The following is a 17,072-nucleotide window of genomic DNA, read 5'->3' as shown; positions in this document are numbered from 1 at the left end:
TTGAAGACAAACTCAGATGTCTGCAAAATCATTCGCATTATCGCAGTGCGATGCAGCGGGAGACTTGTACAGACTTCTGTTACCGTGCGGTAAACAGAAAGATGAAAGAGTCCAAGAGATATCTCTGTTGAAAATTCTCACAATGTCGAAGGCGATGGAATCTAGCGTCACAGCAGTAGATGGTCCTTCATTATTGCGAGAATCCCCGTTAATCAGAGACCTAAGTCCATGATTGTTGGGCAGAGATACGGTTCGGTAGTCAATCAAAGCAGGGGAGAGAGAGACATACATAACCGTGCATCTCGGAGGCCCAGCTGATACTGAGCTGCTATCAGGCAGTTCAATACGCAGTAGTTGAGCCTGATCTCTCGCTGACTCGTCATCCTGAGTTGCCAGGTAATCCATTATTCCACGAAGGAATGCGTCGGCTAGAACTACCGAGCATAAAAGATATGCTCGAGCAATTATATTTAGGCGAAACGAATTTCGGTAAATATAAAACGTTGAAATGGTGTTTCGTCGTGACAAAACCAATAAGTTATATAAAAGTTGAAATGGGTGTTTGTCAGTGACAAAAACCATAAGTATATAAAATTGAAACTGAAAACTCCTGGGAGGTTGCAGGCAACCCCGAGTTGCAGTTCAATTAGAATACTTCTCCTTATAAGTCGCAATCCGTAGATTAACTAGGATATGCGCCTACCCCTCGACAATTCAACTGCTTAGTAGAATCATTGTCGCGAGGTTAATATACGTAGTATATTTGTAGGATTCTGAACAACGATCTCCATCCTAAATTCTTTCCTTCAAGAAAACAAATAAGGATTGGAGATCGACCACCTTCGATCTCTATCAAAGAGAGTGAAGGAGAAGTCTTCCTCGAAGGAAAGCTTCAATGGTGAACAGAATACTAAGACGATAGTTCAAGCCAAACTGGATATTCCCGTCCGCTCTTCTCTATTCCAGGTTGGTCGCCTACTGCGACATAGTTCTTTCAGCAGCAGTCTTCTTCCCAATGCTAGAAATTCCAGGAATTCGAGCATAGGCGAGGTTCCCGATTATCGTGTATATCGGGGATTCTCGTCTCGCTCACTTCGGACCGTGGTCTCGCGTAGTGTTTGGAGATCGTAAAAAAAACTCGAACACTGAATGCGCTAGGAAAGTTTCCAGTTAGAATTCTAAGCAGTCTGCGAAACCCCCACCGAATTCGTCAAACGATATCGGCTGGTGGTCCTCTCGATTCCCGTAGAAATCGAGAATGGGGCAGGATTCCTCCTCAACGACCGGGGCGGGCTTACGTCAGGTAGGACCCGAAGGTCCCCCCGGTAGCGCAGTCCCGAACGTGGGGCGGGGGATCCTACAGAGAAATCTCTGTAGGATCCCTCCCCTTTCCCTCGTAGCCGTAAGGAGAGAGGGAAGGTGGGGAGGGAATTGGATACTCGCTCGGCCTGTCCCAGTGGGAACTAGCAGTAGGAGAAGAGGAGCAGCAGCCATCGCCTTGCGGCGATGTCCTCTCAGATTCTGGGAAAACGTAAAAAAAAAATCGTCAGGAGAAAACGTTTTTCCCCCACGCGGAGGGTTTACGAACTGTCACTGTAGGTAAGGGTCTGCCGCCCACTGTGAACGTCGTCTGGGTGGGGCTGATCGACACCTGACAGGAGAGAGCCGTACCGTCCTCCGACTCATTCCAGTCCTCGTCGAGGTCGAAACTCTCAGGAGGACCGAAGGAGTATTTAAATACGGTGTCCGAAGACACGTAGAAACGCCGCTGTCGCAGTAGAGGAGGTGGAAGTAGCTTGATCTACCGGCCAGAACTGAGAGAGCCTTCTTGTCCGGAGACGAGAGAGACTGGTTCGAGACAGAATCGGCAAGCTCCGATCGCGGCAGACCCACCGTCGGTTTGGGTTCCCTCTCGGGCCCCAAACGACTCGAGCAGAGACGCTCTCTGGCCGGTGGGAGCGGCAATCCTTCCGCAAGGTCATTATGCTGACGAATCAGCTTAATGACTTCTGCAAATTCCTCTGTATCTCGGGAGTAAACCGCGTCTTGCGGAGTAGGACCGTCCAGTCCCTCCAACAAGAACAGATCCCGAGATACTCCTCCTTCAGAAGGAGGAACAGCGGCAGACCCCTGACGGTCGCCTCCAGCTACTTTGCGCGTATGTCCTGGTCGGTCCTAGAACCGTGCCTGGTCCATAAGGCGTCATAGCGGGATCGCGAGCGGCGCACCTCTCGCGATCACTCATAGGTACCAGTAATCGCTCCTCCCGGTGTAGCCCGAGGAGGTTGAAGGTACAGGAGAGGCAGACCTGACGCTCCCCCCTAGCTCGCTGGCAGGACCAGCGTGCTTGGAGGGCTGCTGCTGATCGTCCACCCGCGGTGGCGATCGAGCAGCAGGCCTAGCCTTGCCGCTCGCCTGGGGCGAGAGGCTCGGCTGAGAACGTCGACGCTGATCTCTAGCGTCAAGCGAGCTGTTGCTGGTTACCGTCTCCGCCCGGTCCCGATGGGAGCGGCGTCAGGTGACCTGCTAGGCTCGTTGTCGCGGTGAGACCGGCGAGCGTCCTCATCGGCGCGTCGAGCCGCTGGTAACCAGCCGTGGCTGGTACCATGACGACCGCGGGGACCCCTTCCTCGCCTCAACCCGTGGCTGGTCAGCGACCGTCCACGTCAACCCGAGCAGCCAGCTGGTCGCTGCGAGAGCGTCCACTGGCCTAGCGAGAGTCGTCTGCACGACACTCGCCAGTCTTCTGCTCCGCGCTTCGGTCTTGGCAGCGAGCGAGCTCGGGTGTCAAGACTTTGGCTGGACGGTCTCCCGCGGGAGACCGTCCACTCGGTACTTCTCGCTAACGAGAAGCCGAGGCGGATCCTGGTTTAGCGGCAGAAACCGCTAGAACCAGGCGAGAAGTGCCAGCCGAGCTGGTACTCCTCTGGTCCCACGTCTTCTTCTCCTTGGTAGAAGAAAAGACGGGCCCTGTTCCCGAGGGAGCAGGAGGACCAGCAGAAGAGCTCCCCGAATCGCCGGAGCGAGACGGGCCCTTAGAAGGTCCCGAAGGCGCCTTCTTAGGGGGGAAAACCCGGGTTACCAGCTGGTCGCTGCAAGAGCGGCCGCTGGCCTGGCAAGAGTCACCTGAGCGTCTCTCACCAGCCTTCTGCTCCGTGCCGCGTCTTGGCGCCGAGCGAACTCTGGCGCCGAAACTTGGCTGCACGGTCTCCCGAGGGAGAACGTACACGTCGGGATCTCTCGCGAACTGAGAGACCGAGCCGGAACCTGGCGTAGCGGCATCGCCGCTAGCACCAGGCGAGGAAGTACCAGAGCTAACCGATACTCCTCTGGTCCCCGTCTATCTCTTCCTTACTGGAAGGGGAGACGGGCCCCGCGTCCCGAAGGAGCAGGAGGACCAGCAGAAGGACCCCCCGTCCCACCGGGGTGGGACGGGCCCTTAGAAGTTCCCGAAGGAGACTTCTTAGGGGGGAAGGCAGAATTCTTCCTTCTTCGGCTTAGGGCCTTAGAAGTGAAGGGGAAGAGGCAGCAGCAGACGATGAAGACGAAGATGACAGCTTCCTCTTCTCCTCTTCCTCGTCAGCTCACGCAGGACAGTCGTCAGGTCCTCCATCCAGGCCGGAGCCGGGGCTATTGCCGAAGCAACACGGCCCGACTGCACCTGTCCGGAAGGACCTGGGACTGGGAAAGACAGACCGTGGGCAGGACCAGCATGGACAGGCTCGGGAACCAGGAGCGACAGGAACAGCAACCAGCTCAGGAGCGGTAGACCCAGAAGGGACAGCCAAGCCAACAGCGGGAATCACATCAGCGGCAGGTACGGCAGGCCCAGCGATCGCCTCGTAGAATCATCGGCAGCCAGCGGAACCTGGGTCCTGGCGGCCGGTCCAGGGGCGAGCTGCTGGAACAGCGGAAGTCTGGGGCAGGCAACACGAAGAAAACAGGCGGCGGCGGCAACCCCACCTCGGTACGGCGGTGGCCCTAATAGCGGCAGACGGCGTCATCGACACAGCATGGGGAGTGTAGACCAGGAGGGGGGGAAGCAGCATAAGCGGCCGTGGTAGTAGTGGAGACCGCCCCAGACCTCGCTAGACGCTGCAGCAGCCCGTGGATGCTAGGCACGCCCTGCCGCCGCGGTGGTCCATACCTGTCCAAGGTCGTTCCCACGGATGTAGCACCTGCGGTAACATAGATAGATTAGTAAGAGGGGTTCCCTCACGCACGGGGGGAAGACATGCCCCATCCCGAACGCAAGGAAGACCCCAAATACAAAATACAACGAAGAAGCTGAGCGGGGGGCAGGAAGGAAGACGAAGAATCGGATACCAAGGGAGTCGCGGGAGAGCTTTCCGACGACTTCCTGGCAGACCTTCGCTTCCCCTACCCCCCGCACAGCAGTGAAAAGTAATATGAAAATGAAACAGAATACTGCCCTTGCGATTCACTTCATAGAACTTAAGGGGAAAAGATCAATTCCCGGGTAAGAACGGAAACTTGATCCAATAATATGATGCTATCATAAAATATATATGAAAATGAAACCGAATACTGCACTTGCGATTTCACTTTCACATAAAAAAAACGTAAGGATCAATTCCCGGGTAAGAACGAAAATTGATCCAAATTAAATTTCATGCAAATAAATAAATGAAAATGAAAAGAATATTGCAATTGCGAATCCACTTTCATTGCATTCTATTATACAAAATTAAAAGGCTCGTGCCGAGCGCAATCACACTCTCGGTAACGAACGCCCAGGGCAAAAATATAATGAAAAGAGTACTTACATTTTTCAATTACACACTTTCGCCCAAAATACATGACTCGGCGCGAGCGCGCCCGCCCTCGGCACCGAGACATAATTCAAGGGTTCAATTCATGAAAAGAGAGGAAATCGCCGCATCTACGGCGATAACTCCATGTTGGTTCATAATTAAGTAATGAAAATGAAAACAGTGTACTTACAGTTTCATTTTCAAGTCAAACAAACCATTAGTAGAAAACACAATATAAACAAAGCATACGACGATGAAGCGGGCAGAGAGCGATGACGAACACGTCCTTCACACCCGCGGCCGAAAGCAAAAGTGATTTGTTTACCTCCCAGTCGCGCAGCGCGCGACTGTTCGGACAAGCAGTTAACTACCGTTCTCCCCTTTTCCCTTGTTCGAAGCTTACGACCGTTCCAGCTGCCGCTAGCTACTTCCTATTGTTAAAGGACCGATGGTTTGTATTACGTATCGGAACAAATCAATTTCACATATTAGATACAAGGATAATCAAAGGAATTGATAGTGTGTGTGTCTGAGAGAGAGAGAGAGAGAGAGAGACCTTACCTTACCTTACAGACCTTACATCTTGTCGGGTTGCCCCAGGTCCCTCAGTGTGAGGCACCTCTAATGTCTACCAGAGAGTTGCTAGTACATCTTCCGGTATATTTTGCATCTTCCAATCTTGGATGGTCTGGGATGCAGTTTAGATATTTGTCGAGCTTATTCTTAAACACATCTACGCTCACTCCTGATATATTCCTCAGATGAGCTGGCAACGCATTGAATAGACGCTGCATTATCGATGCTGGTGCGTAGTGGATTAATGTCCTGTGTGCTTTCCTTATTTTTCCTGGTATAGTTTTGGGCACTATTAATCTACCTCTGCTTGCTCTTTCTGATATTTTTAGTTCCATGATATTTTCTGCTATTCCTTCATCTGTTTCCATGCCTGAATTATCATGTAGCGTTCTCTTCTCCTTTCTAGACATATAATAAGAAAATTGTAGTCTTTCCCAATAGTCTAGGTCCTTAACTTCTTCTATTCTAGCTGTAAAGGACCTTTGTACACTCTCTATTTGTGCAATATCCTTTTGATAGTGTGGGTACCATATCATATTGCAATATTCAAGTGGACTACGAACATATGTTTTTTATAAAGCCACATAACAATTCATGATGGTTTCCAGCTTTTCCTTGTTTTGAAGTGCCGTAACAACATTCCCATTTTTGCTTTACATTTTGCCATACGAGTTGCTATTTGATCATTGCATAACATGTTCCTATTCATCATCACACCAAGGTCTTTAACTGCTTCCTTATTTGTGATGGTCTCATTATTAGGTCCCTTATATGCATATAGCTTTCTTTCTCTGTCTCCATAATTTATTGATTCAAATTTATCAGAGTTAAATACCATCCTATTTACCTCTGCCCAATCATATACTTTGTTAAGGTCTCTTTGTAGAGCGTTCCTATCTTCATCACAAGTAATTTCTCTACTTATTCTTGTGTCATCTGCGAAACTACTCACTACCGAATCCTTCACATTATTGTCTATGTCTTCAATCATAATAACAAACAGTATTGCAGCTAACACCGTACCTTGCGCACCACCGGATATTACCTTGACTTCATCCGATTTCTCGTCGTTTGAATAACTATCTGTTTTCTGTTGTGTAAAAATTCTTTTAACCATCTTCCTACTTTATCCACGATATTGTGTTTCTAATTTCTTCGCTAATATATTATGGTCTACTTTATCAAAAGCTTTTGCAAAGTCTAAATAAACCACATCTGTTTCATTTCCGCTTTTCATATTTTTGAATATGTTCTCACGGTGGACTAACAGTTGGTTTGTGTACTTTTTCCGGGTACGAAACCATGTTGTCCTTATTAAACAAATTATTTTTTATTAAATGTTTCATAATATTTTTCTTCATTACCCTTTCATACACTTTCATAATATGTGATGTTAGACTCACAGGCCTATAATTACTTGCCTCTAGTCTTGATCCACTTTTGAAAGTAGGGGTATATATGCTAATTGTGCTCATCATAAATCTTGCCTGTATCTACACTTTGTCTTAATAATATTGCAAGTGGCTTTGCGATAGAATGAACTACTTTCTTTAACAAAATAGCAGGAATTCCATCAGGCCCTGCAGCAGCTCCATTTTTAATTTCATTAATAGCCTGCACAATATCAGCTTCATTAATATCTATGTCAGCTAATATTCACTATTTTCATCCCTTACTTCTATATCATTATCTTCATTATCTATTCTAGGGGTGAATTCTCTCTTATATCGTTCTGCCAGTATGTTGCAAATTTCCTTTTTTTCATTCGTTAATCTCCCTTCAATTCTCAGAGGGCCTATTTCTATTCTTCTTTTATTCATCTTCTTCGCATATGAGTATAATATGCTTGGGGTTTTGCTTGATATTTAATAGGGTTTTTTCTTCCAAGTCCCGTTTTTTCATTTTCTTTTGATTGTATAATCTTTTTGTTCTGCATTTTCTATCTTACTTTTTAGTTCTATAACTTTCCATGCATTTTTTTCTTTTGCAAAGCCTTTTTTTCCACTTTCTGATTTTCTGGAACAAGATCCTTCTGTCTCTTGGTATGCATGACTGATGTTTACTTTTCTTCTTCGGTATATATTTTTCCACTATTTTCTCCAATATTTTATATAATATCTCCGTATTTACCCTATGTCATCACTTACGAAAATGTTATCCCAATCTTTGTTTAATTCTTCATTAATTTCTGACCATTTTATATTTTTTCTGTAGAAGTTGTATTTTCCATATCCTTCCCACTTTTTCATTTCTTGCTTATCTCTATTTTCACTTGCTTTGGAATGAACTGTTAATTCTATGACATTATGGTCTGAATATTCGCATTATAAACTATTATTTCTTTAACATAATTCATCTCGTTCACAAATACTAGGTCGAAAGTATTTTCCCTTTCTTGTTGGCAGGTGATTTATTTGTTGAATGTTGTATTCTAGTAGCATATCTAATAGCTTTTCAAATTGCCTCTTATCTTCTGCACTACTATTACTCTCTTTTTTATATGTATAAGTACAACCACAATCTCCTATTCGTTCTTTCCATTCTACGAAAGGAAAGTTGAAGTCACCAGATAGGAGAATAGTCCAAGTCCTTGTGATTTCTACATATATCATCCAATTTTTTCTATTATTAAGTCAAACTCTTTAGTATTAGGAGGTCTATATATTACTATGTTCATCAATTTTTCAGATTCAAATTCTACCGCTATTAGTTCACATCTGTGTTACTATATTTCTCATATATTTTTCCTTGTTTTTTGTCTTTCCCATATAGAGAGAGAGAGAGAGAAGAGAGAGAGGAGAGAGAGGATGAGAGGAGGACGAGAGAGAGAGGGAGAGAGAGAGAGAGAGAGAGTAATCAGCATGTTTTCACTTGAATCGTAAGTACACGAAAGAGATTAATTATGCCACAATACATCAACTTACTGTTGGCAAAAGGCAGACTTTTGAAACAACCATGAGATTTTGCAAACAAATAATTAATAGGTCAAGAATGCAAGAAAAGGAAAGAGATACAAGTAACTTTTCACATGGATGCCGTTTAAACAAACAATCAAAGGCAAGCAGAAGCTGAAAGCTGTGCCTGTTTGTTTATTACAGAGCTGAGTTACTTTTACAGTAGTAAAACAATCGTAAAAAACAATTGTCACTAGATAGGTATTTTACCGTAACAAAAAATAAAAGTGATTTGGGCAGGTCAAGTGTAAATTTAAGAAATGGGAGAACAATCATCCCAACCAAGCTGATAAGTTAATGGGAAGCAGAGCCCTTCTTTTCTCTCCTCTCTCTCTATCATCTCACTAAGCGCACTGAACACTGACTCGAGCAAGCTTTTTTTTTTTCTTCTTGTTTTTTTTTTTTTTTTTTTTTGGACTTACGGCCTATGCAAGTTACAACTGATCGACTTTAAGACCACCCCAGCTCCCCAGGGTTAACTATCATAAAATCCTCAATTAACCTATCCTCATATTGGCTAGCATAGTCTTACTTCCTATAATTCTACATTTTCTCTATCAAGACAAAATTTCTGCTTATATTTAACCAAACCATTCAATTCTTCATATTCCAGCCTTCAAATACTTTACAGGTATTCTTTAAGCCACAAGACTAGCCAGGAGATCTGAGAAGCATACCACTAAGATGAAAAGGGGAAGTACTAGTTTGTATATCAGATACAGATGTCTGCAGAACACAGTTCAGTGCACCCTTTACAGTGTGGCGTTAATGTGCAATGAAGTCCTAACAAATACTTTTATTTCCTATAAAATTTAGATAAAAAATATGGAAAATGTTTCAATAAAGAAAAGGAAGCTAACACTAACCAGGCATCTTACCGTACTGCATGTGTCGCATGGGTGGCTGTCTAGGATTCGGCACTCCCTGAGATGCATCAGAGGCTGGAGAATATCCTGTAGAGCCAAGACCTCCACCAGGCACAGGAGGTGGTGGAAAATCCATCACTCCTCCAATTCCCTCAAGTACTACTGGGTCAGAGCCATGGTCATATGGACACAAGTTATATCACCTCCGCATACAATAACCTTTTTCTGTTAAAATGTGAAAAAGTTGATGTTGAAATAACAATAAAAATTAGTATCTAAATGCCCTAAAACATGATTAATAGCCTTACAAAGGTCAGGTCAAAACAAACCTTGCTAATAATGCATGCATGCATATACATATATATATATATATATATATATATATATAATATATATATATATATATATATATATATATATATATATATTTATATATTTTATATATAATATATATATAATATATAAATATATATACTATATATATATATATATATTATATATATATTATATATATATATATCTTATAATATAATATATATATATATATATATATATACTATATATATATATATATATATATATATATATATATATATATCTATATATATATTATATATATATATATATTCTATTATATATATATATATATATATAATTATATATAGATATATATATTATATATAATATATATATATCATATAGTGGTCCCCCGTATTCACGAGGGGACGCGTACCAGACCCCCGTGAATAGTTGGAAAACCCCTTCCTATTTGTTAGTTGAAACTTATGAAAAACCAAATAAAATTTTATATCTGGTTTTTTTAATAGTTTAATAACAAAAAGTGTATTTTATGATGAAATTGATAAAAAAGGGGAATTCTGGATATTTCTCATAGAAAGATACTGCAAATAGGCGAATTTTCAGTGAATAATGCGGGGAAACGTTCCAGAGAGAAATCAGAGAATGTGAGAGTCCGTGAATCTGGAGAACACAAATACTGGGGGTCCACTGTGTGTGTGTGTGTGTGTATATCATATATATATATAGTTATATATATATATATATATATATATATATATATATCTATATATATATTTATATATATATATATTATATATATATTATCATTATAATATATATTATATATTTATATATATTATAATATATAATATTTAATATTATATATATATATATATATATATATATATCTTATATATATATATAGATATATGATATATCATATATATAATATTATATATATATAATAGATATTGGTTAAAAAAATGTTGTTACAACAGAATTCCACCTAATAAAAAGGAGCCTATATTTCAGACTGCTGTCTCCCTCTTCAGGTAGATGAATGAGAAAAGTTTACAGAAAAGGTGGTATTTACACCAAGAGGTCCATCCAACGGAGGTAAGCCAAATTTTGCTTACCCCCCCCTGATAATCTTCTTTTAAACTTCTTTAGCGTTGGTTGAAATAAAATAAAAATCGTGTCGATCACATCTGAATCCATGCTCCTTTTAAGATGTCATTACCTGCCTCTCTTTTATTAAGGCCGATTCCATCATTTGACTCTTGTACCGGCAGTTGCTGCTATAAATTATATGTGACAAATTCCAGTTTATTCTAAGGTTATGTTCATTTATATGGTTGAAAATAGCAGAGTTCTGTTGTCCATACCTAACTGACCGTTTGTGTTGTATTAATCTCTGGGGAAGTGATTTTCCTGTAAATCCGATGTAAGATTGGTCACAGTCCTGGCATGGGATTTCATAAATCCCTGTGTCCTTGGGGGATGTCTTTTGTTGGCTGTTAATCAGGGATTTGGCTAAGGTGTTTGGATAAGTAAATGCAAAAGGGTTAGATTTTCCAAGGGTCTGAGTCACCATCTAAATCATGTCCATGTGTGGAATTTTTATTTTATTGTTGGGGGTATCTCTGGTCTTGTCTTTAGGGGGTCGGTAGAAAATTATGTTTGCTATGTGAAGTGCTATCTCAATTATATGATCAGGATACTTTAAAGACTTAAGTTGCTTACGAATTAGTTCAAATTCTTTTTCCAGGAAATCTGGGGAACAAATTCGTAAGGTTCTTAAGAACAGGTTGCTGGCTACATCCTATCTTGATAGCAATGTCATGATCCATATGCAGAAAACCAACGTTCTCACTTTCATACATTCACTACTTTAGCTATCACGACCTTGCTATCAAGATAGGTGTAGCCAGCAACCTGTTCTCAAGAGCCTTACAAATTTGTTCCCCAGATTTCCTGGAAAAAGAATTTGAACTAATTCGTAAGCAACTTTTGTCTTTAATGTATCCTGACCATATAATTGAGGAAGCAATTTACAAAGCAAATGCAATTTTCTACCACCCCTACAGACAAGATCAGAGATAACCCCCAACAATAAAATAAAAATTCCATATAAATGAACATAACCATAGAATAAACTGGAATTTGTCACATATAATTTATAGCAGCAACTGCAGGTACAAGAGTCAAATGATGGAATCTGCCTTAATAAAAGAGAGGCAGGTAATGAACATCTTAAAAGGAGCATGGGATTCAGATGTGATCGACAAGATTTTCAGTCAACCAACGCTCAAGAAGATTAAAGGAAGATTATCAGGGGGGGTGACCTAAATTAGCTTACCTATGGATGGATCTCTTGGTATAAATACCACCTCCAAAGAGGGCGGTAATTATGTCTCAGGTGTGTTCGTTAACAAGGGATCCAATTTTAATATTTGTTGAACCCACGCCAAGTATCCGCAGATAAAGCTAATGATAGAGGGGAAGTTTCACCTCAAAAAGTAACCTCTCGAATCAATTAACACTTTCAACAACACCCTGAAAGCTTAAATTTCAGTCATATTTATGACCTATGTAAATGACATAATGCTGTTCTATCCTCTCAATAAATAGCCAATTCTTCAAGAACTATGAACAAAAAAATAATCTATTTTGGAAGGTGCCAACTTCACAAAGATCCCCTCTCTCATAACTTCAAGATCCATCCTTCTAAACAAGAATAAATTTCTTACAAATTATAAAGTAATATAAGTACAACATTCATGAAAGTTAGGCATCCATCCTTAAGGCTACTGAATTTCTAGGGCAAGAAATGAATTTTCACACAAAAATATTCCTTACAAAACTTGCGGTGTGAACAACATTCATATACTCACCATCATAATCTCTACATCTTTGCTTCTTTGCAGAAACAGGAGTCTGAAAGTCAGGATGTTTAGCAACAACACTTTGAATGACCGTATTACTTTCAGACCGTGGTTCAACCCTCACATCAGTGGATGGAGAATTATGCAAAGGACTATCACGCTTCTCATCTGAAACAGTTAAAAACAATAAAGTAAAAATTCCTTTCAAGTACTTTAATTATATTTTGAAGCCCAACCTCTTTAGACTACCAAGTACCCTACTTCTTTCGACTACAATATATACACTAAAGTACCCTAAAATACTTAGCTCTTTACTTTATTGTACCTACTATACTGATGAACAAATACAACCATGAATATGTTCTACTTATAATAATTCACACCTAATACAGGCATCTGAATATATACTGACAAAGATGTGAAATCCTATGGCTAAATTGCCACCACAGTGGGCCCCCATATTTGCATTATCCTTATTCGTGGATTTCTGTCTGGACTTTATCTGCCCATTAATTGTGGGAATCTCGCCCATTTGCAGTATTTTTCCATGAGAAAGGTCCACAAATTCCTGGTTTTTTATCAATTTCATCATAAAATGCATTCCAATGTGACTATTTAAAAAGATATTTAAAAATATTTAATATAAATTTTTAGTCGTTTTTTTTTCTTGAGTTTTACCAACCAAAATAGGCCATTTTCAGCATTTTTATAGGGGTTCCAACTCTTCGCAGATTCTAAACATTTGCCCGGGGGGAGGGGGGGTCTGATACGCATCCCCTGTGAATACGGGGAAACCACTGTAAACAAAGGATGGAAAAAAATTCAAAGTACAATTAAAAAGAAAAAGCTTTAATGAAAAAAACAAGAGTAATAAAACTAAGGGAAGAATATATTCGATAAAAGCTGTAAATTTATAAATTCCAAGACAAAGATGAGATTATCAAAGTTCTTACAACAACTCATGACAGGCCATTACGAAATTGCACCCTCAAAGCCCCACATAATGTACTTCTAACAACCTCAAAGTCTCCTTACCTTAGGAAAAGAGAGTATTAACCCTGTGCAATCAAAATAAAGGTTAGGATGGACTGCATATGCTATGGGGACTTTGGTGTAAGCAGTTCTCTTTTCATCACAATGCCTACTTTCACGACACTGCACAAATAGAATATATTCATAAGACTAAAAAAATCAAGGATACCAATATTTTGCAAGACAATCATCATCATCATCAATTATGCTTTAAAATCAGATTACCCCCTGAACAGGCAGTCCCTGGTTATAAGCAGCCTCTGTTATCGGCGATCTGGTTCTATGACGCTTCTCTGGCGCCGGAGATCGCTGGAAATCAGCTGCGCATTTCTGGTTTTCAGCGCTGATAATAGAGTAGTAACACCATTACATACCTAACAGAGGCGTCGTTAACCAGTTATCGGTGCCAAAATACAGTTATGCGCCAAAGATTGTTGATTTTCGTTTATCGGTGGTTTTTGCTTATCATCAAGCTGTCATAACAGAGCTGCGCCCAAAACAACCGGGGGACTGCCTGTAGTAGGGAGAGTTACAAGGGGTTCCCTTTTTTCTCTTGTCTTATGCACTTTCTGCCTAGGCCTTCATCATAAAACAAAAGTATTCAATTTAACACATTTAAACAGAATCTGAATTAATATTCTCATAGTTCATGTATCAGTACAGGTTATTAGCTCTATGACCTGGTTTAATTATCTTTAACTAAATGTTGAGTTATCCACATTTGCATCAAATTTGGATATGCTAATTTCATAATTATTTTGTTGTTAAACAAAACAGACCAGAGAGCTGAACACTGTATTCTATACAAAATACTAAAAAGGAAAATTGTAATGATACGGGACAAGGTCACCAAACCGTAAATGATTTCACCTTTGACCTTCAGTTTTGTGACGCCAGTGCGATTTATCGCGAAAATAACCATTTTTCAAATTCTGGGATTACTACCACATGTAGACCTCCAATACAAATGAAGTTTTTTTTGTTTTTTTTTTCTAAAAGTAATTTTTTTAGCTAGATATGAATTTTTTCATCATGGTAAAAAAATAATTCCTATAAATCAGGGAAAAAAATATAAGAATAAAATGAAACAAAATTTTTAAAATGAGCTACATTTGATAGTTCTATGATGTCTTTCTAAGTTATACAGTGTTTCCCCGTATTCGCGGGGATGTGTACCAGACACCCCCGTGAATAATTAAAACCACCACTAAAAATTTTTATAACTGCCTATCTTGAAAGTTCAGACACCAAATGTATACCTTAAATAACATCCTACTTCAAATATACCTAAAATTACTAAACTATTACTCTATTAATCTTTGAGGTTTTATTGTTAACCCTCTTACGCCGACTGGACATATTTTACGTCAACATTTTTTGTCTCCCGTGTGCCGACTGGACGTATTTTACGTAGACTTACAAAAGTTTTTTTTTTTTAATTTGCGGGCGGAATACTTATAGGCCTACCAGCCTAAACTTTTGAATCACTCGCCTTGGGGGATGCTGGGAGTTCACGGATCAAGGTGTTGTTTTGTTTACAATCGTTACACAGGCGCGCAAGAGCCAATTTCTTTCTTGCCGCACTAGAAAATATCTGTGACACATCTCGGAAATTATTTAGTCACTTTGACATAATTTTTGTACCATTGTAAATTAGCCGTTACATGAAGTATTATATATGAAAATGTGTGCATTTTTATGTAGAATACAACAATAAAATACTCATGATTGTAGCTTTTATCAGTTTTGAGATATTTTCATATAAATAACGATAAGTGCCAAAATTTCAACCTTCGGTCAACTTTTGACTCTACCGAAATGGTCGAAAAACGCAATTGTAAGCTAAAACTCTATATTTTAGTAATATTTAATCAATTTACCTTAATTTTGCAACTAATTGGAAGTCTCTAGCACAATATTTCGATTTATGGTGAATTTATGAAAAAACTTTTTCCTTACGTCCGCGCGGTAACTCTTCCGAAAAAAATCATACATGCGATTGTGGTAATGTTTGCACCATTTTAAAATTAGCCGTTATATAAAGTTTGATATATGGAAATGTGCGCAATTTCATGCACAATACAACTAAAAAACAACCCATGGTTGTAGCTTTTATCAGTTTTGAGATATTTTATATAAATAACGATAATTGCCAAAATTTCTACCTTCGGTCAACTTTGACTCTACCGAAATGGTCGAAAAACGCAATTGTAAGCTAAAACGCTTATATTATAGTAATATTCAAGCATATACCTTCATTTTGCAACAAATTGGAAGTCTCTAGCACAATATTTCGATTTATGGTGAATTTATGAAAAAAAAAAACATTTTCTTTACGTCCGCACGGTAACTCTTCGAAAAAATCATACGTGCGATTGTGGTAATGTTTGCACCATTTTAATTAGCCATTACATAAAGTTTTATATATGAAAATGTGTGCAATTTCATGTAGATACAACAAAAAATAATTGAAGGTTGTAGCTTTTCTCATTTTTTGAAATATTTGCATATAAATCACGATAAATAGAAAAAAAAAACCACGTTCGGTCAACTTTGACTCTACCGAAATGGTCGAAAAATGCAATTGTAAGCTAAAACTCTTACAGTCTAGTAATATTCAGTCATTATCTTCATCTTGAAATAAATTCTAAGTCTCTAGCAAATAGTTTAGATTATGGTGAATTTAAAAAAAACATCTTTCCTTCCCTCCGCTCTCGGATTCTCCGCCACAAATCTCCGAAATGCGTACGTACCATTCTCGGAATATTTGCTCCGTTTCATATTAGGCATTTCATAGAGTTTTATATATGAAAATGTGCGCAATTCATGTAGAATAAAACGAAAAGTATTTGAAGGTTGTAGCTTTTCTTATTTCTGAAATAATTGCATATAAAAAATATATATATAAAAAAATTCGACATTTTCGGTCAAACTTTAACTCGTCAGATATGGTCAAAAACTGCAATTGTAAGCTAATACTCTTACAGTTTAGTAATATTCAATCATTTGTCTTCATTTTGAAAGAAATTGGAAGTCTCTAGGATATATTTAGATTTATGGTGAATTTTTGAAAAAAAAAAAAAAAAAAAAAAAAAATATTTGTTTATGTCCGCGCGTTACGAATTCATGCATTATTTTGTGATAATATTTTCTCTGTGTTGCTTTATCGTTTTACAATGTGTTATATACCAAAATGATCGCAATTTAGTGTACATTACAAAAAAAAGTAACTTGTTACCTTTAACCGTTTTGCGCACAGCGCGATTTGAATACAATTATATATGAAAATTTCGTTTTTTGCGCTATCATATATCGCATTAGTATATATGATAATGATAATTTTTTTAATTTTCTGATGGTTGCATACTAAACTTCAGCCAATGACAAAAAAAAGGAGCCAAAAATGAACTCTTAATCTTGAAAACTAAGCGCGCTGTGATTTTTTGAAAATAATATTTTTTCCGCTTCCACGCTCGCTCTGAAACACCTCCAGCACACGGGAGACAATTTTTTTTTGACATTTTTTTTTTACCGCTTCAGCGTAAGAGGGTTATATAATTTCAAAGTCATCTTAAACATTTTACCATTAAAAATATATACCTACAGCTGATAGCAGAGAGAGAGAAACATTGAATGGCAGAGAGAGAGAGAGAGAGAGAGAGAGAGAGAGAGGGCGAGAGAGAG

At 39.5% G+C, this 17,072-nt stretch overlaps 1 protein-coding gene across 1 annotated transcript in view; it reads right to left on the bottom strand.

Moving 5' to 3' along the window:
- The window catches only part of LOC135203224 (RNA-binding protein 26-like), a gene marked incomplete in the record, with an annotated part of 231,575 nt that overhangs the window by 169,481 nt on the left and 45,022 nt on the right, over positions 1-17,072 (bottom strand). Inside the window, 2 exon segments of the mRNA XM_064232984.1 lie at positions 9,184-9,396; positions 12,366-12,524. Of these exon segments, the coding sequence (XP_064089054.1) occupies positions 9,184-9,396; positions 12,366-12,524 (372 nt within the window).

Source organism: Macrobrachium nipponense, chromosome 33 (assembly GCF_015104395.2).
Source record: "Macrobrachium nipponense isolate FS-2020 chromosome 33, ASM1510439v2, whole genome shotgun sequence".
NCBI lineage: Eukaryota > Metazoa > Arthropoda > Malacostraca > Decapoda > Palaemonidae > Macrobrachium > Macrobrachium nipponense.
The sequence above is the reverse complement of the archived record's forward strand: the minus strand, read 5'-3'. Positions and strand labels throughout refer to the sequence as shown.